Source organism: Aspergillus uvarum (genome assembly GCF_003184745.1).
Source record: "Aspergillus uvarum CBS 121591 unplaced genomic scaffold BO82scaffold_75, whole genome shotgun sequence".
NCBI lineage: Eukaryota > Fungi > Ascomycota > Eurotiomycetes > Eurotiales > Aspergillaceae > Aspergillus > Aspergillus uvarum.
In genome coordinates, this window is record NW_020291372.1 from 154896 (window position 1) to 180696 (window position 25801).

Below are 25801 nucleotides of genomic sequence, written 5' to 3' on the forward strand. Positions count from 1 at the left end.
TCACCGCCCATATGTACTGTACGGAGCTTGCTGCGGAATCAACTGTCGAGAGCATACAAGGACAAGCGAATCTTGAATAGCAGGATATCTAGCTATATTCCTGTTCCAGTACTCATACAGGATGACGGAATCTCGGGCAAATGACACTTCATCAAAGCATAAAACCTCTAAAGACAGTGGCTTCATTCCTGGCGACGACACCTGGACGCAATGGCGCAATGTCTTCGCTATCCTGACCGATAGAATGACCGATGAGGGCAAAGAACAATTCCGTGTTGCGCGTGACACACGGAATGAAGCTGCAGACTGCAAGCGCTGTGAGGATCAGCGAGACTACCTATTGCAATTCAGTGAGTCACATCCATGCCTGCCTGCCTGTCTGCCTGCCTGCCTGTCTGCCTGCCTGCAATGAAGATACATGGATTCAATGTTGTAAACATCCCGCTGATTGAATTCTCTTAAAGGTCCGGTGATTCGATTCATGAGCGACAGCATCCGCCAGCTAGGTGGTAATCTTTCCAGTCATAATATCTACTGCCGCCGATGTACCAGTCGAAAAGCAGGGGGGTTTGATCCCGACTACGGTATTCTGCTTTGCGCAAATGAAATGAAGGACCAGAGCCATTTAGAAGATACATTAGCACATGAGATGGTCCATGCCTATGATCACCTCAGGTTCAAAGTTGACTGGTCAAACAATCTTAGGCACGCTGCTTGTACAGAGGTAAAGAGCCATACCCTCAAGCCACCTGCGCCATCGGGTTGATAGAAAATGACTAATCGTGAGTAGATTCGAGCCAGCTCGCTGAGTGGGGAATGCAGATGGGCACGAGAGTTTTTCCGAAGGGGTCAATGGAAACTAACACAGCAGCACCAAGAATGTGTACGGCGAAGAGCGGTCTTGTCGGTGCGGGCACGGCCAGGATGCAAAGATGAAGCCCACGCCGAGAAGGTTGTAAATGAAGTTTGGGACAGTTGCTTTAGAGATACTCGCCCCTTTGATGAGATCTATCGCTAGTTACGGATGTCTGTTTCCACCAAAACTCTTCCTCGAAGTGTGTGCCGTATGTTTAACTTAAAAGTCCAAGTGCCAGTAAGACCGATCAAAACTCCATCGCTAATCCAGGAAGACCAGCATCCATATTGACAGTAAACGCCATTGTAATCAATTCCGTGGTTGTGGACCATGGCAATGTGAAGGGAAAACATTACAGAAGGGGTAAGATCTTCTAAATCCGAAAACGCCCTGAAATGCCCGGGCAGTACAGTCATGCTTTGACATCCTTCGATGTACCAGAACTCCGCTTCGTTTCCTTAACACAATGCTTGAGAATCCATGGATGACACTGAATCTCATCCAAAGAGATTCGCCTGTCTGGGTCGATTACCAGTAACTAAAAGGCTGTTAGAAAGGTTCGGCTAGGATACGGGACTTCTGCATACTCTCTTGATTAAATCTTTTGCTTCTGGACTCACAAAGGACGGAACGGTCATGTCGGCTCTTGCAATTCTTCGCTGCGTCATGACAGGTGTATCTTCAAAGGGCGCTTCCCCAACTAGGAACTCGTATGTCAAGACACCGAGACTCCAGAGATCAACCTTCTCATTGTAGTAATTGTCCTGAGATCCGGGTTTAAGCATCTCAGGAGGCAGGTAGTCCAGTGTCCCGCACATTGTCTGCCTCCTATTGTTAGGTGCATGAACACTCCACCCAAAGTCACTGATCTTGATTTCACCATGAATCCCAACAAGAATATTTTCTGGCTTGATGTCTCGATGCATGACGTGCTTTTTGTGCAAGTATTTCAAAGCAGCAGCCATCTGAGCAATGTACTGCGCAGCCTTCCACTCAGGGAATCGATGTTCTTTTCGGAGATGCTTGTACAGTTCCCCTCGCCCGGCAAACTCAAGGATAAGGAAAATCCGTTTGCTATCATGGAAGTGGCCATAGAGCCTCAAGACGTTAGGATGACGAAGGTTGCTTTGTATCTCGATCTCTCGTCGGACTTGCTTCTGCACTCCACCCTGCTGCAGCTCGGATTTATGCAGTACCTTGAGTGCACATACAAAACCAGAGGATCTCTCCTTGGCGAGGTAAACTCGACCGAACTTTCCCTTCCCTAAAGGTTTGCCAATCTCAAACATTCCCAAGTGTAACTTTTTGGGGGATGGTTGGTCGTAGAGTGGGGTTGGGTGTCGTTGCTCCCCATTCTCGTCGAGATTACGGTGTGATAGCGTACTCTGAGAACTCTTGACTGGTGACAAACTGATGTTCATTGCATTCACTTTATTTTCATTGGTGTTCTGCAGAGCCAGCTTGAGCAAGTTGGATCGGCTGGCGCCATTATATTGTCCGGCACTTGTAGGGGGCATGGCTGTTGATAGTGTGCTCTGTCAAAATCATTAGCAGCGTCCACCAAAAACGAGGCCTAGATAATATGATTACCTTAGACTTTTGATAGGCGCCGCCATTTTGCACGCTCTCGTGTTCTTCTTTGACTGAAAGACGCTCAAGGCGCGCTTCAAGTGTCTTGGTAGCCATTTGCTAATGAGTGTGAAGCAGGTATGACTTTTGCGATGGAGGTCTAAAACCTAGCAGCTCAATGTCGTGTCGACAAAGTCTTTGATCTTCATAAAGTTTCTGGCTCAAGCTCACAATGTCGGAAACCACATAAGATGAGAGTTGAGTACCAAATCGCATTGAATAACAAGTCGAAGTTGAGTGAATCCACAATCGCACGGGTGTTTATCAGTTTCAAGGATATGATCGGTCGCCCCAGCAACTCGTCGGTCCGCCTCTCCCTCCGACATCCGCGGGGTATGACCTGCTTCACTCTGGGGGAGCGAATAGCTGCTCAGACGAATTATACACCGACTGGAGGCTTCTTTGATACAGAATGAACATTCTCAGTTGCAAGCCTCCCGGCGAGGCGGATACGACCGCAATCTCGCCGCTTCATCGGAGGCCGAAATCAATAGCAATCCAAGGCTTCACGGTCACTACTCAAACACTCCCGATATTAAAATCAGAGCCCATAGAGAAGATGACGAAGGATTTAGGGATCGCCCCTCCAGAAATGATTTTTGGCGACAACTTTGTTGAAATTGCGCATGAGGGGACTCCATGGAAAATTACATTCAATGCATTCGATGCCTTGGATCGAGTTGATAAATCTGGTGAATCCATGCTACAAGTCGCTTACTCGGAGCAATGGCAAAAGAGCAGGTAATCGAATAAACCAATTTCTATCAAGCGATCTTGCGCAAATCTCAAAGTAGTGGTCGAGGCTAACTTCTTCTAGAGAAAGAGCTCATGAGGGTATCAAAGAGATCGTCAAGCCCTTCGACTGGTCTTACAGCACGGACTACACGGGGACACTCGGCCCTGGTAGTCGACCGTTTGACGCAACGACCAAACGTATACCAACTGATCTACTCAAGCGGCCAGATCCGATTCTGTTCTATGATGACGTGGTTCTTTATGAGGACGAACTAGCTGACAACGGTATCTCCATGTTCTCATGTAAAATACGTGTTATGCCGGCTAGACTCCTGCTGCTCGCCCGCTTCTTCTTGAGACTCGACAATGTTCTGTTTCGACTCAGGGATACAAGGATCTATGTTGACTTTGGTACTGGGGAGGTAATTCGAGATTATCAGTCCAAAGAATGCGATTATGAAACGGTGAGACAGGTAGGTTGCTACGTCGCTTTTCATGCTATAATATGGTTAATGAGTTTTTCAAGGCTCTGGCCTTATCGAGGGACGATGTCCCAGCCGCTATGAGGGACCCCAACAGACTCTCAGACTTCCTCCGCCTTGTTGACACACGTCTAGAGAGGGCTGTCCTTGTGGCCAACTGACAAGCCTGGGTTCAGATCCAATATAACCCCTCCGCGCCCTCTTCCCCTTCCCCTTATACTCAGGAGGATGCCTCGTTCTTAGATTTCTATAGCCCTTCTATAATGAGACCAGCTCGGGGTATACAATCTGTACATATTGGATTCTCCGTATTGTTGACCTGTAGTTCTTCCCATCTCACCTACAGCTGCATCTGGTAAATTGACATATACGTATGTCATTACTTATCGAGCGAAGCCTTGGAGCGCGGTGTAATATGAGCGATCTACAAGGACTCCACAGATAAAATCATGATCCAGCGGTAAGCGGAGTATGCCGAAATTCTCTATTCATATTTCCTAGCAGTAAATGGTTACTCGTGGTATTTGAAATCCTGTACTCGAATATGGGAGGCCGACTGGCTATTTTATTTATTCGTGATTACTAAAAAGCAAGGGGAGTGCAAATGGTGCAAACGCGGATGCCAATCTATGATGACAATGAGCTCTATCTCAAGCAAACTGCGAACTTTTTACGCATGATACATGCTTGGTTTTCTGGATACCAGTAGCATGCAAACCCTCAAAATGCCGTCCAGTGCAATAAGATCCATACAGACACAGGATCTGTGTCTGCTGCAGTATTCAAAATTCAAGGTATGTTTTACAAGACGCCTGAACCGCTCAGATCATAGCCATTAAACCGAATCTCGTCAGGTTTTTTCTCCCAATAGACTATCTAGACCATGTCTAGCCTCTTATCGATCTATTTGCAGCGCTAGCAGTGTTACGCAACATTTGACTCACAATTCCTCGGTCCTGAAGAAGCGCTCTGCCAGCCAACTGCTTGAGCAGACCGCATACCCAGTGTCTGGGTTTCACTCACAAAGTGCTCGAGCTTCATCACAGCTAGCGCGGGCGATTGCTTCACGCCCTGGCACGCCTGCAGAGACATACGTTGCATATGGTCTGACTCAGAAGCTTTTTGAGGCCTGTTCTACCCAAGCAGAATACACTATACCGCAGTTAAACAAAAAAGGAGGACAGGTTCCCAAGACGGCTGCCGGGGAGGATCTTGGGGTAGGCGAAGGATGGTGGTATAAAGGTCGGTTTACTTTCCCATTCGGCGAAATCAATCTCCATCTTTTATTGACGGATGAATTTTTGCCAGAATTGGGGCTCTTGCCCACATTTTCCACATGGTCACAAGTCACTTTCCTGCACATGTACCTATTGACTGCCCGACTACGTGCTCTGCCATCACATGAAAGCCTTCAGACTTATTCACAACACTTGATCGACCACTTTTCGCACAACGCCGAGCATCGCATGGATGTACTTCATGGGTTGACCAGTCGTGCTATCAGGAATAAATTTCTCAAGGACCTATTTATTCAGTGGCGTGGTGCTTTGGCAGCTTACGATGAAGGCATAATCAAAGGGGATGCTGTACTCGGCGCTGCTATCTGGAGGAACTTGTGGAAAGCCGGTCACACCGCTCCCAACGGCGATGAAATGGATTGGGCCAAGGTTGCCCTTGTTGTCGCATATATGCGACGGGTGCTGCATGATCTCTCTCGCGTGAATGAGGCTGATTTGGCCCTTCGGTTAGGACGCGAAAAGGAAGGCCGGCCTGGTATATTCTCGTTCTCTCAGGAAGATAAGAAGCTGGTCTATGGGAAATGATTGGTTTGTTGGCCATGCATTCCAGGTTTGAACCCCTTATTTCGGCAGGCTGTAGATGTATTCTAATCAAATATTCTTCGTCGTTACTGGGTTGGTCTCGTCACTTTGATTATCGGCCATGTCCCGCCATGTCCGACGATTTCAGCGAACAATCTTTGGTCCAAACGGTTCAGAAGCCCTCTAAATGTAGATCAAAGTTGCATTACATGTGCGCCTGGTATGAAGAAACGGTTTCATCCACGTTACCAACCCCCCTGGGTCGCGTCAAATGATAAAAGCATGTTGACAGGATACCAGTATAATCAGGCATCTTTCTTGCCAAACAAGTCCTTCTCGACCATAGCGCGGCATATAGGATGATAGAAGGCCTTATTCTGCTCGAAGGTTTCAACAGCGACTGGGCGATCAATCTTCTGCAAGCTTCGATACCTGTAAATCAAATCAGCGCCCGAATCCTTCATTTGCGAATAGGTGGTCTGCGTACAAAGGCCGCACAAATTTCATCCTGCCAATCCTGCCGAGCAGTTTCGTTGTTGGTCCAATAACACTGCTGTCACCAGCTTTCAAGCCAACTTGGAAATAGAGATTGGCGACTTCTATGTTTTCGCTCTTTGCAAGTCCATAAATATCGCCCATGAGCCTCGACAACTCTGGTGTCAGTGGTCTCTCGAAGAGAAGCACTTGCTCCAGGAAGACAACCATCTGATTGGCTGTGAGATCATCGATATCACTAGGGTGTGGTTTGAAAGGGGAGCCAGGAAGGGCCTTCCACTTGTTTGAAAGGCTATAGACAACGTCAACTAGCGAAGTATCAAACTCCGGCTTAGGAGGCAAGCCAGGCGTATAGAACCATCCGTCCCAATCAAGCTCATTTAAGAGCTTGGAAGCTTCCGCGTCAGACTTGAAGAAATCTAGCATGGTCGATTTGAACTCGTAGGAGTCCAAGGATTTCTCCTTGAATACTGTGAAGTACTGTATCAAGAGAAATCAGAATGTGTGCATGATCTCTTCGCTGGGGCAACAGGCAAAATACATGAGGGATGAACTGGTCAAATTTATGCTTTCCAATCAGATTCTCCAGATAGAAAAGAAAGTTGAATCCCTTCTCATATGGAATACTGGAGAATGCATCATCAGGGTCTTTGCCTTTCAAATCTGTGACTAGTTTTGTGAATTCATGGTCATGTCCGAAATGCTCGACAGAATCTGTGAGCGCTTTCCAGCCTATAATAGCGGAAAAGTGTCGATACGACTCGCCATGACTTCGAAATAGTTAGCACTAGTAGAAATAGTACACGAGGCTCTAACACTTACACCACAGCGAGGATCTATATCAATAATGAAAAGGCGGGTTATACACTTTATCGGCAATTGGTAGATAAAGAAGTGGAAACGATTCGACTTACCCGCCTTTCCAAGTAGGTGGTCCAACCCTCATTGAGCCAGAAATGCTCCCATGAAGCATTGGTCACAAGGTTACCACTCCAGCTGTGCGCAAGCTCATGGGCAATGACATCGATGTTTTCCCTGTCCTGGTCATGAAAGTTAGCACCCGCAGGCAATTGATCGGATTGGAATCCATCCACAACACTGTACCTTGGAAATAATACTGGGTGTCGCGAAAGTGAAAACCGGGTTCTCCATTCCTCCGTAGGGGAAGCTGGGTGGGAGGATCAAGACATTGTACTTCCCCCAAGCGTATGGGTAGACAATTCCCTATGCCAGTGTTATAAGGAATAGCACCTGAATTCTGACTGCGTACACACCTCAATTGCTTCGATGAACTTCTCCGTATCGGCTTCAAGCTCCCATTGGCATTCGCCGAGCTTGTCGGGACTGCTAGCAACAATACTTCGGGGTCCAATTCCTGCCTCGGAAATATCACTGCGAATGGACGATTTAGTGATCCACTTATCAAAGCTGCTTCACACCGAGGTCTACCAGGCACGCTTACCCACTGGCCAGAGCGAAAAGATAGCTCGGAATGGGCACTCGCTGGTGAAAGCGATACACTGTCCTGTCGTTGGGGGGTGGCGTCTCCAATGAGTCACGGACTGGCAGCCCACTCGCAATCACGGGTAATGGTGACGAGATGTTGAAATCAATGGTCGACTTGACGTCAGGTGTATCTTGACACGGAAAGATAGACCGGGCGTGAATCGCCTGACATTGAGAGACTGTCGGAAGGACAAATATGCGGGGTTAGAACTTAGTAGACAGAGTGACACTCAGGCTTTCTCGCTGGTAGGACGGGCAGAAATCAACCCACACATATACGGATGCCTTTTATTAGAGGTTTGACCCGGGGTCAGCCACTGAAGGGCAGTGCATTTCTCAGTGGTTTGAAGAGCGATCTACGCAAAAGTTCTGTATGTTAGGCTAAGGCTGGGGTTACTCTCCAATAAGGTACATACCTCGATGTCGATCGTCTCATTCTTCTTCACACTCCGGTCAAGTTTGATCTTCAACGCCCTGCCGTAGGGATCGGAGGGCGGAAGAAGCTCCCAAGTCAAAGGCTTGCCATCAAGGCTGACGCTACCAATATCCACATGGTTTGAGTCCAAGACAATCTCCTGCGACTCACCATCGGTGGCTGACTGGAACGTCTGAGTGACGCTGCCCACGAGCTTTTTCTCATGAAAGAGAATATCAAAATTGGCAGTGATGTGGTTGCATCGCCAGTTGTGGTAATTGCTGAGGGTATTAGGATCCCTCGGGACATGGACGATGGTCGCCATGCTACAACGTGTGGAAGATCGAGAAATTTGAACACTCCGGGATTTCCAAATGAGGGGTCTGAAACCGAGAGTAGATGGAGAAGTGCGAATTGTTCCCCGCGAAAAGCTTGTTCGCCAGAGTAGGGCCAGAGCAACGCCGTGCATAACAAGAATAAATGAACGGCACTAGAAGAAAATATGCCTTAACGCAGTAAGTAATGTGTCCCTGCTACTCCCCCAGTAATATTGCTTTGGCAGTGGCGGCAACCGAATGCTCGTGGTTACGTGCTAGTAAAAAATACCCTAACATGAACTGCGCCGCAGGTAAGCGGCCTCTGATGTACTCGAGAAGGCAGCAATTCGGCCTTGAGAGGGGGCGGGTTACCAGACATCGGCAAGGGCCGGTTGTGGCCGGAGATTATGGCCATGGATACCGGTTGAATTTTCTATTGTTACGGGCATTGTATTTGAGAATACACGTCTAGACGCTACAAATGTTCTTGCATTAAATAGTTTTATATCTGGATATCACATGCGGGATCTATAGTTTAGTTCATACAGTTACAGTAAAGGTCTTATTTATAATTTATTATCAGTACTAGAAGCTATATTATAGGTCTGTAATTTATTTATGTATTTTTAAAAAACCCAATTTTTATTTTATCATTTTTATATACAAGCTAATTAGTTTTTATAAAAGAAGTTCTATATTATTATATATTACTGCACATAATACAGTTGGTTATGGCTTTTTAAATATCTTTATCTTATTGTTTTTAATAAACTTTTTAGTTTTATTTTATTATATTTATATATCTAGTCGGGCCTTATCTAGGACTATTTAGCAAATATTTTTAATATTACAGAATAAATAGATTGTACCAATCAAAATATACCTTCATATAAAGAAAATAATGGGAAGGCTAGTTTTTATTTGTATAAATTTTTATATATACTAGACTAGTACTAGTTTTAGTATTCAATACACAAGGCCTTAGGTGCCAACTGATGCCTGAAGCTAAGCTCTATATATAACACCAAGCACCATACCTTACCGTCCATTTCCGGTTAAACCGACAGGTACTACAGAGTACATGGTGCACACGTCCAGGATATTACTTCAGCTATCCACTAACGCATTGCTGGTTCCTGTCATTGCAGCCTTTGACTTCCTCTCCAGTATTCATAATTGGGTTCTTTAACACCTATGGCACTTCGACCAAAAACTTCTTTATCTTCGCGCAGCTCCCTATCACCTCAATTACTCCTTTGGTTGTAGATCCATCTTGGATAATGGATCCTCCTCAGGTGCAAGTTGGAGTGCCAGAGGATACTCATACTCCTCGAAACACACAGTCTCACAATGTCGAGAGTACAGCAACCCCAGATCATGAAATCAAGACAGCTTCCAAGGCGGTCAACGAATCGCAAACAGGCATAACGCCAGATATTGAAATGCATGATGCACGTTCAGCTCCTGAGCTCGAACAAAAACCACTAGAACCCAGGAGAAACCCCGGCATCCAATTTCTCGAGTAAGAACTCATCCTGTCTTCGTCTCTTGCTTTGATTTACATGCGCCTTCGGGTTGTCATTCAATGGCGCAACTGCTCGTGTCCGCAACTGCTGGGAGGCACTAGGTGCTTACGATATCATCCAGTTTTTTAACGTCACCCATAGTGGAACTCGTTCTTGGGACCGGACAGTCCAGGACTATCTTGACGGCTCACCAAAGTCTACTTTTGGAGTCTCCGCTTCTCGCGGAGAAGGTCGCAGCCTTCGGTGAACCTGGACCTGTAAGCACATATTTCCTTACCTGATTAATCTCTAGCAGTAACACCCACCGCTGACATATCCAAGCGGCGCATTGAGCTTCCCGCAGAAAATGTGGAAGCTTTCGGGTATTTTCTACAATTTCAGTACACGCGTGACTATTGTACCTCTCACACTGAAACTCACACCGAGCAAGAGACGGTACTCGGGGAGATTGACGACAGCGGAGAACAGTTACTGAAACACGCGCGGGTGTATACCTTGGCGGAGAAGTTGGGAATACCTTCACTGAAAGCTCTCGCACATTCGAAGATTCATCGCATCAACAGCACATCCCAAGGAGAAATTGCCTATGCGCGTTATGTATACACGAACACACCCGCTGATGATGTCACTATTCGTAAGCCTGTGGCCACCTTTTGGGCCTTGCGAAGCCATGTTTTGCGTCACGAGGCTGAGGAGGAATTTAAGAATTTATGCATTGATGTGCCTCAATTCTGTTATGACGTGCTCAGTCTTGTGTTAGATCACAAGGAGAAACGTGCACAGGATAGGGCAGAGGCAGAATCTGGGTTGAAAGGAAGCGGAAGGAAGCGGCTGCGCAGTGGTCTATGATTCCCCACAAGCTGGAGAAGAGCGCATAGGTACAAATAAAGCAGAGACTTGTTGCTCTATGAACAAGACCACTTCTTATTGCGATGTGCCTCAGTTCGACAAGTCATAGGCTGTCGTACTTCCCTCTTTGTCTAGTTCTTATATTCAATTGTAGTCCTCCAAATTCTGTTTTGAGCGCATATGCTATATACAAACAGCTAGTATTCATACTCGTATTGTTCTAATGATGTGACTATCGCGACTTCTTCATGTATAGACACATATGTACCAATTCAACTGGCATTAAAACCAGGGCTGGCCATGTTTCAATCAAAGCCTGGCGGTTGAACGGGCAGGCAAGATAGGACAGCCTGAAGGTAGAATGTCTGGCAAACATACAGTGTGAGCAACGCTCTATGAAGATAAAATTTCCACTTCTTCGACGGTCTTTGGTGCTGTAGTCAGGTTCTCGAATCCATCTTTCAGTATATGAATGTTATCCTCAATGCGCACCCCACCTACACTCCAATATTTCTCCAAGACATCAGTGTTTATATATTTGCTTGTTTCGGTGGATTCGAGGAAAGGTTCGATTATGAAGCGGCAAAAATAGATCTAGACAAGTTAGAAACACAATTTCAAGTGGTACCAGCGTATGGTCTTATACTTACACCTGGCTCTACAGTGATAACCGAACCAGCAGGCAAGCGACCCCTTACACGAAGATACTTGAACATCGTGTCTCCATCTTCATAATTCGGGTTGCCTCCAGTATCATGGGTGTCCATACCCAGATAGTGTCCCAAGCCATGAGGGAAAAATGCCACACTGATCCTCTTTTGCATCAGTTCGTCTTCGTGGCCACGAAGAATTCCCAGTTTCTTCAGTCCCTGAATAGCAATGCGGTGGGCATGGACGTGTACATCCTCCCACTGAACGTCTTCTTTCAGCATCTCGATGCATTCCGTCTGCATCTGCAAGACTAATTCATATATCTGGCGGGTTTCTAGCGGGAATTTGCCGGCCAAAGGAAAGACCCGTGTGATATCAGCACAATATGTGCTATACTCCCCTCCCGCATCTATCAAAACGCTGCCTTTTCTCTGTTTGGTGACGGGATCGGTTAAGTTAGTGTCATTCTTGCCATAATGAAGGGTGGCACCATTCTCGCCGCATGCAACGATTGGATGGTATGCTTGTTCGCGTGCACCGTGGGCGATGCATGTCGCTATGAAAGCACCCTCGATCTCGCGCTCATTTGTTGCAGTCTTGGAGGCTTTTATGGCCGCAATATGTGCCTTGGCGGAGATGTCGTTTGCCTTCCTCAGAAGCGCGACCTCATACTCATCCTTGACGACGCGGGATGCCCCGATGATACCTTTGAGTAAGGAGGTGTTGACCTCAGAAAAACCCTGGAACTCGGTGCCCTCAGAAACTTGGTCCTCAATCGCAAAAGCGATTACTTTTCCTGGGTTGTTCGAGGTGATCGAGGATAGGGTAGCGTTCACTGCAGGCGTAGGCAGCACATAGTCAACATCATAGCGCCTTTGCGCTTCTGCTGCAGACATCGGCAGGCCAGACCAGATCACATCCTGTGGATCAACTGGTGGGATAAAAAGTGTAAGTTCGTCGAGATCGATGTTGTAGATGAGACAGGAATCTGGTAGTAGACATCCAGATAGATAAAAGAACGATCGGCGTTGTCTGGTATGAAACGGTTGTTAGCCTTGGGAAGTCATAGAAGCTGGATTTCAGTGCTTCCCAGTACCTAAATGGCATGGCCTCGTCATTATCCTCAATGAGTCGAGTTTTCTGTGCTTCAAGGTAGATAATTCCGTGGCGGCCATTTCCATAAGATTGAAGGCCTTTGGCTACCCGGCGAGCGTGAGCTTTTGCAGGGTATTTACCTGCCAGAATTGATTCCAGGGAAGTCATGTTGGTTCTAATTGTGGTAGTGGTTCTCGGCAGATTGAGATTTGTTGAAGGCCGTGAGTCAGGAAAAGGCCCAACCGAAGAGCGGGGGACCATTTTGCGGGGTTCGTTTTCGAACCGGAGCCGTCGCTCGACCAACGAAGCCACAACGAGATTGCTTGGATTTCTACTCCGTACATCAAATTCTACGTGTTTGCGGGAGCTTTTGGAGACTTTAATTGCCCGATGTATTAGCATAGCGCCGTTCGCTCTGACTATCCACGTTTTAACTGGTTTTTTCTCTGGGGGAGGGGGGAGGGGAAGGAATGATCAGCATGATGGTGGCAAGCGAACATGTAAATCTTTATCTGAAAGTATCGCTCCCTTGACTGGCGCCAATAGTTACGTCTTCATAATCCAACTCCCAATTATCAATATCCGCAAATTTCCGTGCCTGTACTCTCAATTCCTCGCTGAGATACCTATCTTTGAGCAATTCAGATCCCGATGGCATACTTGAGCGATAGGCATGTGAAACGGGCGGCGACGATAGAGGCGAGGACAAAGGTGACGAAGAAGGTGACGACAGAGGTGACAGGGGACCCTCCTGAGATGCATTGGTAGTTGCAGAGGGGAGCCGATCAACTCCCAGTCTTGTATTCTTGTCGTTTTGAGTTCGACGACGATTCCTCTTTCTTGAACCAACTATGACAATTGTTGGCTGCTCTTTTTGTGGGTTATCATGAGATTTTGGAGGGCCCGGCTTGCCAACGTGTCTTCGATGTGCCCGGTGGGGCGTCCCTGGTGGGAGGTCACTCTCATGATGCTCCATTTCGGAACAGCTATCATCACTCAGCCCGCTCTGTGTCTCTAAATTGGGACCCCAGCATTGGCGCCGGATTTTTATTCTCCGAGGTAGCAGTTCATTCTGGAGGGCCACCGTGGATAAAGTCTTGCACACGTTGCTTCGCTCAGCTGTAATTTCCAGCGCAATTTTGGAAACAGCTAGAGGCTGTTCACCATAGGTCAGCGAAGGCGTAATTGTAGGGCTCATGAAAGGACTGCTGCTCATAGGTGGCGCCATTGTTGCGCTCGTAGCCTTAGAAGACATGCGAGGCTGGGATAAGCGTATTGGGGTTTCATCTTGTTGCCCCATTATCATCGTAGGAGGCGAGTGTCGCACTTCTTGCGGACGTGATGCAGAACAAGTTTTCCCAGAAGAATGTGTACGCTTGCGCTGTTTGCTGCTGGAAGGAGATGATAGGCCTGGTGAGGATGATGCGGCGTGCCCCGCGATGAGTGACTTCCCCCTTGAAATATCCAAGGGTGTGGACTCGTCCTCGGGACTTAGTCCTCCAAGAAAGTCCTCATCATCCAGATCTGAAGAATCGTCATTGGCTTGCATCACATGGAGAATGCTAGGCTGCCGTGGCCGTCTTCTGAAATTGCTCAATATCGAACTCTCGTAGGCAGGAGTACCTGGAATCCTCGAATTCCCATCACCTTTCCGTCCGACGATGGAGAGAGTAGATGAGTATCCGCGAGCCCTTGTCATTGGACGACTGCTACCTACTCCACGCTCTTCCAGAGGTGATGATTCAATTGCATAATCATGAGATTTGACTACAGGTGTCCGGTCTTTTTGATGCAGCGCGAAATCAGACACTGGGTGCTGTGTCATCCGCAAGACAGCCGGCGATTCACGGCTTGAGCTATTTGCAGTATGCTTCGTCGACCCAGCAACTTCCCTGACATGTTGAAGATCTTTGTTTTCAGCCTTCGAAATTCCAAGCGTCGGTCGATTACGCTTAGTAGGGGGTCTCGGCATGTTTTCGTCGGACGATAGGCTTTTCAGAAAGCCAGATATACGGGCTAGGCCTTCGTAGTCACTTGTCGATTCAATCAGATACTAGGAGTTATACCAGTGACGGCGGTAGGTTGGTGCACAGCTAAGAATCAAATGCCGTTTGAATCCCTGCCTGATAAATAAGAACAGGACGTGCTGAGAACGCGTGCGCGTGCAACCAATTTTGAGGGATTAGATTTTTGAAGACGCAGACCCGAAGCTTATAAACTGAGATTTTCCGTTTCTCTTCAAGAAGAACACTTCGATGGACTTAAAATAGGAATAGATACGGAGTACACCGTGCCATAATATGTTTATGCTTCGATGTAGCTGTATTGTGGTTGCAAATCGGCTGTACTGCTTTTTAGCGTCGCGCAGCACGGAAACCACTCACCGCCTAAAGCTATGGTATAATTTCTTTATTACCTTATTAATACAGTATAACTATATCTGTAAGGGCTTTTTAGTCTATAGTTTTTAATAAGATTTAGTACAGTGGGAGGAAAGTAGTCTGCGTACTCCCCCCACCAAATTGTTTGGTTCCAAGCGCCACTTTGCGCAGCAGCGCCTTCATAATTGCTCTCGTTAACAAAAATATATGGTACAGCATATTATACAAAGTATTGTGGATTTGGCGGTGGTGGCTTTTGCCGGCAGAATAAGGGTATAACCAGTCCTAAATAGGAATGAGACGAACTCCTTGTGGAGGAAGTACGCAGACTACTTTCCAGGGACTGTAACATATCTATAAAAGCCTTCTAATCTATATTATTTTCGTATAAAGTACAGATTTGAAAGTACTTTCTAAGTACTTAATACAAATAACTAGTCAAGAATTATTTCATGACTATTTTACCGCTTAATAACTACTTAATCTAACGTAATCGGCAAGCGAGTCGGCCACGTAAGCGAGTTGGCCACTCCATCAACCACCACCACGCCTATAAAACTGCCTGTATACAGACATTAATTTCTCTACCAAAAATGCCTTAATTATTAAAAGTCTCAGTGGAATAAGAAGGCAGGCTCTACCCTATAATTAAGGCTATTTAAAAATATTATATTTGCTTAATTTAAAAGGCTGCAGATACTTTTAAAGTTCTGTATTTAACTTTTTAAAATTATTTAAATAGGATTATATACTGTAAAGAAATATATACTAATTGCTATAAACTAACTACTTTAGAAAAAGAATTACTTATTAAATAGATTATATTACTAGATTAATACAGTGTACTACCAAGGCAACTTTATATATATAATATAGTATTAATCTTAATATATAAATACAGCAAAAAATCAACTAATTCGGTGGGCGAAAAATAGGTATATAACTTTATTTTTTAGTATTATAATTTTTTAGTCTTAGTTTATATGTTAAATTAGTAATAAGTATATAAAGTATACGGATTCTAAGATTATACAGACCTAGTTTTAATATATATAAACTGCTGTTACTATATATAGAATTATAGATATAAATATTTATAATCTTAATAAAACTAGCTTTGCTATAGGCTTAGTAGCTGTAGTTAAAATAGTAATATATTTTTTTTACTAAAAAAATCTTTTTTTATACAGCTGGAAAACTATAAATAGATAATTTTAATTAATTATATTAATACTATAGAATAGGTATTACTAGTATATATAATATTAAAGACAAAAACTTATATCTAGATATAATATAAAGGCAATTTATTTTTATAGTATATTATAATATTACTAAATAAATAAACAAATTAAAAGATTAGTAAATACTGGCTTAAAAAATACTTTATTTTTTATATAAAAAAACCAAAGACTGGCTAATATAGTCTTTTTAATTTTAACAGATATAACTCTTATTTAATATTTTAATTTAATAATATATATTATAAGAATTATAATATTTTAGTATATATACCGGCTAATTTTTTTATTTTTATCAGCTGTTAGATATAGCTGTATTTTTAGTATTAAAGTAAGTATACAGCTGCTGGATTAAATATTTTATATAAACTAGATATTACTTTATTAATAAGGTTGATTTTTTAATATATATCTAGATATTTATACTTAAGTATTTGAATCTATAAATATATAAAGTAACTTTAAGATTTTAGAAATTGTTTTTTAATCTAAGTAAGATTTTAGATAATTTTATTTTTTATAAAAAAAGAAGCCGGCTAAGCAGCCAAAAAACTACTTTAATTATTACTAAAATACCTATAAATTTAAAGTAATTTAAAAAAATATAAATCAGTAATATTTTTATTATTTTAATACTTTAATTCTCCGGCTTTATCTATACAAACTGCCTTATTATATATTATTAAAAATATAGAAATAATATTAGATTAAACAGTTTTTTTAAAATATAAAAACTATAAACTTTATATAGCTGTTAAAAGAAAGAATACTAAGCAGAGGTAGAATTAGTATTAAATAAATAGTTTAAATAGCTATATAATTTAGAAAGCCTATAAAGCCTTTATAAATATACAGACTGTAGAAAAAGCAGCTGGTAATATAAAGCTATTAAATAGATTTTATTCTAATAATAATTAACTAGTTTATAAAAATATACTATTTTTTAGTATTATATATAATTTAAATAGAAGAACTGGCCGAACTGTTTTATTAAAAATATAAAAATTTAAATATAAAGTTTTTTATAATATTATTATAAACAGAGGCTTTCTGTTTACCAGTTAATTTAATCTAATCTTTACTATTAAACTAAAATTAAATAATAGTTATTAATAGTATTTTATTTTTAAACCAATAGCTTAATAAAAAAGCAAACAAGATATTTAAATACTATTTAAAATATTTTATAACTAAAAATTAAAACTATTAGATAAATCTATTTAGTAAAACTAAGTTTACTTATAATAATTATTTGAATATATTTATAAAAATAATATTTTTTAAAGTTTTAATAGATTTTTTTTAAATTTAGATTTTAAATTAAAAATAATTCTATAAAAGTAAAGGTACTATTAATATTAAAAAGACTAAAAAAGTTAAATAGTTTGTAAAAAAAAACTAAAAAAGATTAGTAAAAAATAAATGAAATCTAATTATCTTACTATAATAGCTGTTACAGTATACTATTCTTAAAAAATAATTAAATAATTTATATTTTTGAATAAAAAAATTTAGTTAAGCTATGTACTGTAAATATTAAGTTTGTAAAAACTTTTTAAAAGTTGATTTTAAAATTTATAAAATCTTTTAGAATTTTAAAAACTATAAAAAAATAAGTATTTTATTTATATCTTTCTAATAAATATATTTAGTTATATAATATTTTATATTATACTACTGGAATTTAAAAAAGTTAGAAAAAATATTTCTTAAACTTTACTAATACTAGACTTAGATAATAATAAAAAAATAAAAGATAAAATAGGTATTAGATAACCTATACTGTCAAGGTGCGGGCTGGCTGGGTGGTAGGAATAGCAGAGCTGACTGGGAAGGTATTAATAACTTGTTTTCTTTATTCTTAACTGGCTACTTGGGTCAGGCTATTCTTAGATTTATAAATAAAATATAGCTTAAAAAGCTACAAACAGAATTAGAAGTAGACAGAAGGTTAAGCAGATCAGGGGTTATATAGTAAAGCAGTCGGAAACAGTAGATTATTAAATAAAATAAATAAAATAGATATAACAGATAAAACAGATATAACAGATAAAACAGATAAAGTAGATTAAATAAGTATACTAGATCTGTACTGTAACTGTATACCCCTTTTCTAAAGCTAAACTTTATTAAAATATAGACTGTAGCTTATAAAAATAATAGCAGTAAAAGTTTTTAACTATTTAATAGATATTACTTAGATATTTAGCAGGCTTTGTAGTAGGGTCCGGATACCTTATTTTTTTAATTATATAAATTAAATAAGGGCGGCCGCATCCTCTGCATTTTATAAAAAATTATAGATATTTTTAACTTTCTACTTTTTAAGTTTGTTAATTTTTATATACAGTAGCGGCAGCTGGTGCTGTTTTAATAAAAAATCCTTACTAGCTGGAATTAGTAAACTAGTATAAAATATAGGGTATATTTTTATACTTAGTAGATATTAAATTAGTAGTACTTTTAGATTAACAGCTTATATATATATACTTTTTTAGGGTGTTTAAAGACTGATTTATTATAGGCTAGCTGGATCAGATCGGCTCTAATCTATTTATTATTAGATATTTATAATTAGTTTTTATAAAATAAAAGACTTTCTTTTTTTATGTAAGGCTAGTAATATATCTGGGTAATAATCCTTATTAGTAGCTAGGGCTTTTAATATTTTTTTAATCTATTTATTTTTTTTATATATAGTACGGAGCGGCTTTTATATTTTAGGCAGTAGTTGCAGGTTTTACTTATCTTTAAAAATTATATCTTAGGCTCTGGTAATTAGGGCTAGTATTTTAATCTATTTTAGAAAATTATTATTTTTAGCTTATTTAAAGGATTATTTTATTTCTACTTTACTATTATTTTTACTTTCTAATAGGGTCGGGGGTAGTATTAGTAAGCAGATAGAATTAATTCTTTTTATTTTAGGATTACTTAGCTTTAGTATAGCAAGTATTTATTCCCTTTTTTTAAAAGATTATTTAATCTTCTGGTTAGGCTGTTAGATTTAATTTTATATTTTTCTAGTTGGTAGATGATTTTAAAGTTAAAGTAAAATAAAAATTCTAACTATCTAGCTTATTAGCAGTTTAATAATTTAGTAGATATAAAATATTTTAGATTATAGTAGTCTAATATAATCTGTATTAAAAATAGTATTTTTTTAATTTAAAGTACTACTTTTTAAAGTAGTAGATAATAGTAAGTAGTTTTTTATTATAAATCTTATAGTTGCATTCGGCTGGTATATATTTTTTAGAAAAATAAATAATTAAATATAGTATTCTATTATTTTTATACTAGAATAGAATTTTTTTTAAGATAAAGTTGGAGGTATTAGTTTCTACTATAATATTATAAATCTAATTAAACAGCTGTAGAACGGGGGCTGCAGTAAAAGTATTTTTTAAGTTTTTAAATACTTTCTAACAGGCGGGGGACCAGTTAAATAAAATATTTTTTTATTAATTATATAAATAGTATAGTTAGTTTAGAGAAATCTTTAATAAACTGGTAGTAAAAATTACTAAAGTCTAAAAAAACTTATATATTAGTTATACAACTTAGAGTTGGCTATTAAACTACTATTTTTATTTTTTTTAAATTCATTCTAAACCTATTACAGCCTATTATTAGATTTAAGAACTTTGTTTCTAGTACAGTAAATTTATATTTTAAAAGTTTTATATAAAGGCCGGCTTTATATAACTTTTATAAAATATAGCAGATATACTCTAAATATTTAGAACAGGTGCAGCTGTATATTAAAGTATTATTAAAATATATAATATAAAAAATATCTAAATAGTTTTTTAAAATATTATTAATATAGTATTAGAATATAGCAGGGGCTTCTGTAAGCCCAAACAGTATTACTAAAGTTTTATAAAGTTCTAAATAAGTTTTAAAAGTAGTTAAGTATTTTTAGCTTTTTTTAATTCTAATATTATTAAAGACACTGATAATATTAATCTTTATAAAGTATTATATTCTTTTAAAATTATTTAGGATTTTTTTTATAAGTAGTAGTAGGTATTGGTCCTTAACTAATATAGTATTTAAAATATAATAGTTAATATAGAATTATAATTCTTTTTTAGGCTTTTTAATAAATAGTACTAGAAAGGTAATTAGTAATAAGCTAAAGCAAATAAAGCCCTTTTTTAGATTTTTTAAAAGCTATTTTTTTAGAACTTAAAGTTTATTTTTAGATATTTTATATAAAAGTTTAAACAGCAGGGTCTTTCTACTCTTTAAAATAATATTATAGTTATATTTTTTATATAGGGGTAATTTCTCAGCTTTTTTTAAAAAAAAGATATTTTTAAAGTCTTAAAACTTGTCTGGCAGGGTAGGTTCTTCTATTTTAATAGTATTTTTTAATACTTTATTAATCTAGTTTACTGTAATTGTATATATAAGATACTTACAGCAGAAGTATATAGTATAGGCTGCTAAAAAAATAAGTTAAATATTTTTCTTTTTTAAAAGTCTTAATAGTATAATATTCTCAGGGCGGGCCCTTAGGGGTATATTATATAAAACACAGAGTTTTATTAGTATTAGCAGGGTATTGTAATATTTTTAGTAATACTAACTTATAAATTAGAGTATATATTTAGCTTATTTTATTCTAAAGTTGTAGGCTCTCAACCAGGAGAGCCTGATAATAATTAAATAAAATATAAGTTAGATAATTAAAAAGGGTATATTCTTTTTAATATAATTATATATTTTTAAAGTTATATAAATATAGTAGATAATACAGCCCGAGTCCTTTCATTAGCTGTTAAATCCTACTATAATTTTTTGGATTTTTAAAGGATATAGCAGTAGCTGGTAGGCTTCGGCCCAGCTTTTATCTATTACTTTTAATATAAAGCATCCAATATTAATTATAGTATAGGTTGGGATTTTCAGATCTTAGGGGTTTAATATAATAAAAATAACTATTAAATCAGTTTTTTAAAGTTCTTTTTTAACTGGAATTCCTTTAACTGCAGTTTTAGAAATAGTATATAATTATACTAAGGCTTTAGCCTGTTGGCGGCTTAAAGCAGGCTCAACCCTTTTAACTGTTTACTAAAATTAAAGTATTTTAACTGGAACTAGTAATAGAGCTGTAGTATTTATAAAATCTAAAAATAAATTAATTTACTAACTGTAGTCTTAGTTATACTGTTACGGGACGGATGGATTGTGCTAATCGAAACGTGCCTTTGAACAAGAAGAAATAGCTGAGGAGCTATTTCATCTGTTTGTACGAAATTCTTTTATGTGTGCGCTAAGCTAGTGCTAGTTTAGTACTTAATATGCGAGGCCTCAGGTGCCAACTGGTGCCTGAAGCCGAGCTCTATAACAGGGCCTTGGTCCCATAATATATACAGTAGAAAGGCAAGCAGTATCTGGAGGGGGAGTATATATAAAAATTTAAAAAATAAAAATTATATAAATACTATATATAGGGCTTTAGTATTAGATTTAGAGTAGTTTTTAATATAATAACAGTCTAATCTATAATAGAAATATTTATTATTATTATAGTAAAAGGTTTTTAGACAAGGGGACCACTGGTGTGTGGTAGATAAATTTATAGTATTATATTTAAAAATAATAGATTATTTTTAGTAATTATTACTTTAGGATTTATACTGGTCTTTCTAAATATATAGTACTAGGTTAACTGGAGGCCTCTAAAAATAGTTGTAGATTTTAGAATTATATTATAAGCAGCAGTTGTCTAGGCTTTAAAAAAAAATAGGCTAAATTATAGTAATCCCTTTTTAGCAGAATATTAGTTAGAAGTATACCCTTAAGATCTTAGCTAATATTATTTCTAATATAAAAAACAAAACATCTAAGTATATATAGGCCTTTTTAATAAAATATTTAAATTTAGTAAAGAATACTGCAAAATTATGGTTTTTTTATTATAGGTAGTATAATTTATTTTAGGTAGTATAAACACAGTTTAGATCACCAAATAAGTATTTAAATAATAATAGAATATTAGTAAAATTATTTAAAGTATAATTTTTCTTTTTAATATAAAGCTGTATTTAGGTATATAGAATCTTCTTTAAACAGCTTATAATATATAATTTTTATACTGTAGTAGTAGTATAATAATTAGTATTAATATTTATTTTTTTTAATTTAAAAGATAAATTAGTAAAGGTCAGATTAGTCGCCTTTAAACTTATTAAAATCAGATATATATTTAAAAAGAAAAGCAGAAGTAAAAAATTTAAAAATAATTAATATAATTACTTCTACTAAAGCAGCTATAAATTTTTTAGTAATAAAATTAGATTTTAGATTTTATACTGGGGTGCTTACTATAGAGGTAGTAATTTAAACAGCTTTATTATATTTATTTTAAATTTAGTTTTTTTTTAAAGATAATTTTTTTTTCTGCAGTAGCTTTAACAAGCTGGCAGTTTAATTTTAAAGCCTGTTTAGCCTAGTATATAGAAATATTTTTTTAAATATATATTACCTATTAAAGATTGGTGTAGTTTTAATTGGCCTTAACTGTAAAAGTATAGACCTAGTTATAGTAGTAATACTATTTTTTAGGATTTTTATTAATATACTAAGTAAATTCTTCTGGGTTATTTAGAATTACAGGGGGCTGCAGGATGGTTGGTATTTTATTAGACTGCTATTCCTAAAACAAAGCTATATAATATTAAAATATAGGCTAGCTGGGTAGTAAGAATAGTAGAGCTAACTAGAAAAATATTAATAACTTATTCTTTTTATTTTTAACTGGCTATTTAGATTAGGTTATTTTTAGATTTATAAATAAAATATAGCTTAAAAAGCTATAAACAAGATCAGAAGCAAATAGAAGGTTAAGTAGGTTAGAAATTATATAATAAAGCAGTTAGGGGCGGCAGGTTATTAAATAGAATAAATAAAGCAGATATAATAGATAGAACAGATATAATAGATAAAATAAGTAAAGCAGGTTAAATAAATGTACTAGGTCTGTACTGTGACATATACTATTAAAAAAACTAGTTTTATTTAGTAAAATAGTAGAAATAGCCTTTTAAATATAATTAATAGTTACTAATAGAGAATTTAGTAAATATTTAGCAAAACATTTATAAATTTAATAATTAGACTATAGCTTTTTATTCTATAATATATAAATTAAGATTAATATATAATAAAAAATAATAATAGAATATTTTAAATAAAAATATTTTTAGACCCCTGCCTATTAGATATTATATTAGTTACTTTTTAAATAATATTATTTAAAAAGATTAAAATAGTAAGCTTTTAAAATATATACCCTATATTACTGGATAAAAATATAGGTACTAGTAGTTTTTATTAGTATAAACAGTTAATATATAGTACTTTATAATAAAACTATAATATTTTATAGTATATTTTTATTAAATTATTAGTATATTTTTACTAAAATAATAAGTCTACTTATAATTATCATTTTTTATAATAATTAAAATATAGTATTTAATATAATCAGCTTTTTTAGTATTTATAAATTTAAAAGCTAATATATATATTAAATTATTAAAAAAGCTGTAAAAATAAAGATTTTATAATTTTTTAAATTAGTATTTGAAAATCTAATTATTTAATATAAAATTATAATAAAACTTTTTATATTACCCAGTATTTCTACAACTGTCTACCTAATATTTAAATATATTTCAAAAGTAAAAATAAGAAAATAGGATTATTTATAGAATGGCAGTTGGCTTTCTGTACTATATATTAATAGTATTTTAAAAATTATATTATATTAAAAATACAGCTTAGTTTTAGTTTAATTTTTAAACTTAATATATAGTTTTTTTACTAAAGTTTATAAATATTTTAAATAAAAAATATTTAGATAAAAAAAGGTCTTGGCTAGAGGGCGGAAAGTTAATAGTATAAATATTTTAATTTATTAATAGATCTATAAAAGTTTATTAGTACTTTAATAATATTAGAAAATATAAAATATAAATATTATATATATACCTTAAGATAAACAGACAGTAATAAAAATAATAAAAAAATATAGGCTTTTTAATATAAAATTAAAAATATCAAAAATATTAAAAATATTAAAAATATTAAAAAATATTTATAAAAAAATATTTATATTATTAATAATATAGTTAAAAGATAATAATATTTCTAAAGCAGAATAGTATTAAATTATAATAACTACATTTAATTAAAACTAGCTTTAAAAAAGTTCTGTTTACTACTACTATATTTACTAAACAGATTAGCTTATTTATTAGAAAAATACTATTATACTACTATTATACTATTGAAAACAGCTATATATAAAAAAGCCTAATTATTATAAGTAATTTTAAAAGTATAATAAACTACTAATAGCTTATTTATATATCTGTAATAAAAAGGTTGTAATATTAACAACTTTTTTTTATTTAACTTTTAGAACCTTACTATATCTTTAGGAAGGCAAGGATTAGTCTTAAAATCAATAGACTGCTACTATTCTATACCTAACTGACCCCTTTTCCCTTAACAGTTAACTATATGTAGTTTTTTACATATTATAAATATAGCTAAACTAACAGTTTTTAAACTATACAATATAGTAATAATTAACAATATAGTATATTTAAAGACTTTTTTCTATAAACAGCTGTTATAATTAATATTAGTAATTATATAGTTTTAAAAATCTATATTTAATTAGTATATAGTTTAGATAAATAATAAATAATTTATTAGAAGACAGTCAGCTTTAATAATAGCCTTTTAAAAAATCAAAAACTTTCAATTTGTTTTTATTTTTTTTTAAAAAATTTAATATTTCTTTTTTAGGGCCTGCAGTAGCAGTAATAATAATAGTCTTTTTATATAAACGTTTTTTATATCAAAATTTAAAATTTAATAGATTAATAGTATTAGAAAATCTTATATTTATGTAAAAATACTACAGGCCTTTTTCTTTTTAGTTTTATAAATATAAATATATTATATAAATTCTTTTCAAAAATAATAGTAGTAATTTTGGTAGATATAATAGTAATAATAAATATAATTATATATACTAATATCTATATAATTCATATACTAAATATATTAGTAAGATTATACTATAAAATTCAAAAAAACGGTAGATAAAATATAAATACTAATAAAAACATGATAGATAAAAGTTATAAACTTTTTACTACTAAAGAAAAAATTATAGCTGCCCTTATTAGCAGTAGTAATAATAATAATAATAATCTTATTTTGTTAATTATTATTTTATAGTACTATTTGCGGCTGCTGGAAAAGGCTGAAAAACTATTAATAACTAATTTTTAAATAAAACCAAATTAAAATATATATTATAAACTATTTATAGTACAGTAAATAATACATAGACTTATTATATATAACATGATTTATATAAAAGCTATTAAAAAATTTATTAATAGTTATATAATTTTTTTAAATATACTCTAATTATATATATAATAGTTATACAGCTCATTCTATTTTCTATTCTTTTATAAAAATTATTAATAATCTGCCCTAGTATTGATAGATAGTTAGACTAAAAACCAAGAAAAAAACAGCTATAGGATTATATTATTTAAATATATATTAAATGTTTTAAACTGCTAAATCCTATATTAGCTGTAAAAAGTCTTTTAAAAATTTTATAACCTAAATAATAAAAATCTATTATTAATAAAAAATATAAATATAAATATAATAAATATAATAAATATAATAAATATAATAAATATAATAAATATAATAAATATAATAAATATAATAAATATAATAAATATAATAAA

General features: G+C 35.9%; 8 protein-coding genes across 8 annotated transcripts; 4 read left to right on the forward strand and 4 right to left on the reverse strand.

The window, feature by feature from the left end:
• Positions 1-10: 10 nt before the first annotated feature.
• Positions 11-1037, forward strand: BO82DRAFT_358706 (mitochondrial inner membrane protease ATP23). Its single transcript, XM_025636364.1, has 3 exons — positions 11-350; positions 465-724; positions 791-1037. Exons 1-3 carry the CDS (start codon positions 122-124, stop codon positions 1016-1018), a joined length of 717 nt encoding a protein of 238 aa, XP_025487156.1. The 5' UTR covers positions 11-121; the 3' UTR covers positions 1019-1037.
• On the reverse strand, positions 1006-2694 carry BO82DRAFT_320804 (aurora family serine/threonine-protein kinase). Its single transcript, XM_025632722.1, has 3 exons — positions 2447-2694; positions 1444-2391; positions 1006-1394 (listed from the first exon to the last, which is right to left on the reverse strand). The coding sequence occupies exons 1-3, from the start codon at positions 2540-2542 to the stop codon at positions 1269-1271; spliced, it is 1170 nt and encodes a 389-aa protein (XP_025487157.1). The 5' UTR covers positions 2543-2694; the 3' UTR covers positions 1006-1268.
• A 164-nt stretch (positions 2695-2858) lies between these two features.
• Positions 2859-3994, forward strand: BO82DRAFT_386970 (TIP41 family protein). Its single transcript, XM_025638274.1, has 3 exons — positions 2859-3226; positions 3303-3693; positions 3747-3994. Exons 1-3 carry the CDS (start codon positions 2898-2900, stop codon positions 3861-3863), a joined length of 837 nt encoding a protein of 278 aa, XP_025487158.1. The 5' UTR covers positions 2859-2897; the 3' UTR covers positions 3864-3994.
• A 375-nt stretch (positions 3995-4369) lies between these two features.
• On the forward strand, positions 4370-5783 carry BO82DRAFT_358709 (uncharacterized protein). The gene is made up of 3 exons (XM_025636365.1): positions 4370-4496; positions 4557-4944; positions 5011-5783. The coding sequence occupies exons 1-3, from the start codon at positions 4428-4430 to the stop codon at positions 5523-5525; spliced, it is 972 nt and encodes a 323-aa protein (XP_025487159.1). The 5' UTR covers positions 4370-4427; the 3' UTR covers positions 5526-5783.
• A 44-nt stretch (positions 5784-5827) lies between these two features.
• Positions 5828-8263, reverse strand: BO82DRAFT_295056 (bifunctional aminopeptidase/epoxide hydrolase; the record flags this gene model as incomplete). Its single annotated transcript, XM_025631848.1, has 10 exons — positions 5828-5954; positions 6010-6497; positions 6559-6787; positions 6840-6853; positions 6932-7057; positions 7122-7241; positions 7292-7409; positions 7480-7702; positions 7795-7879; positions 7940-8263. 10 exons carry the CDS (start codon positions 8261-8263, stop codon positions 5828-5830), a joined length of 1854 nt encoding a protein of 617 aa, XP_025487160.1.
• Positions 8264-8550: 287 nt separating this feature from the next.
• On the forward strand, positions 8551-10630 carry BO82DRAFT_406672 (uncharacterized protein; the record flags this gene model as incomplete). The annotated part of the gene is made up of 3 exons (XM_025639579.1): positions 8551-8566; positions 9923-10038; positions 10103-10630. The coding sequence occupies 3 exons, from the start codon at positions 8551-8553 to the stop codon at positions 10628-10630; spliced, it is 660 nt and encodes a 219-aa protein (XP_025487161.1).
• Positions 10631-10768: 138 nt separating this feature from the next.
• On the reverse strand, positions 10769-12588 carry BO82DRAFT_358711 (aminopeptidase P family protein). The gene is made up of 3 exons (XM_025636366.1): positions 12378-12588; positions 11281-12313; positions 10769-11224 (listed from the first exon to the last, which is right to left on the reverse strand). The coding sequence occupies exons 1-3, from the start codon at positions 12542-12544 to the stop codon at positions 11024-11026; spliced, it is 1401 nt and encodes a 466-aa protein (XP_025487162.1). The 5' UTR covers positions 12545-12588; the 3' UTR covers positions 10769-11023.
• Positions 12589-12750: 162 nt separating this feature from the next.
• Positions 12751-14670, reverse strand: BO82DRAFT_395778 (uncharacterized protein). Its single transcript, XM_025638808.1, has one exon. The coding sequence runs from the start codon at positions 14346-14348 to the stop codon at positions 12885-12887; it is 1464 nt and encodes a 487-aa protein (XP_025487163.1). The 5' UTR covers positions 14349-14670; the 3' UTR covers positions 12751-12884.
• Between the last annotated feature and the right edge of the window lie 11131 nt (positions 14671-25801).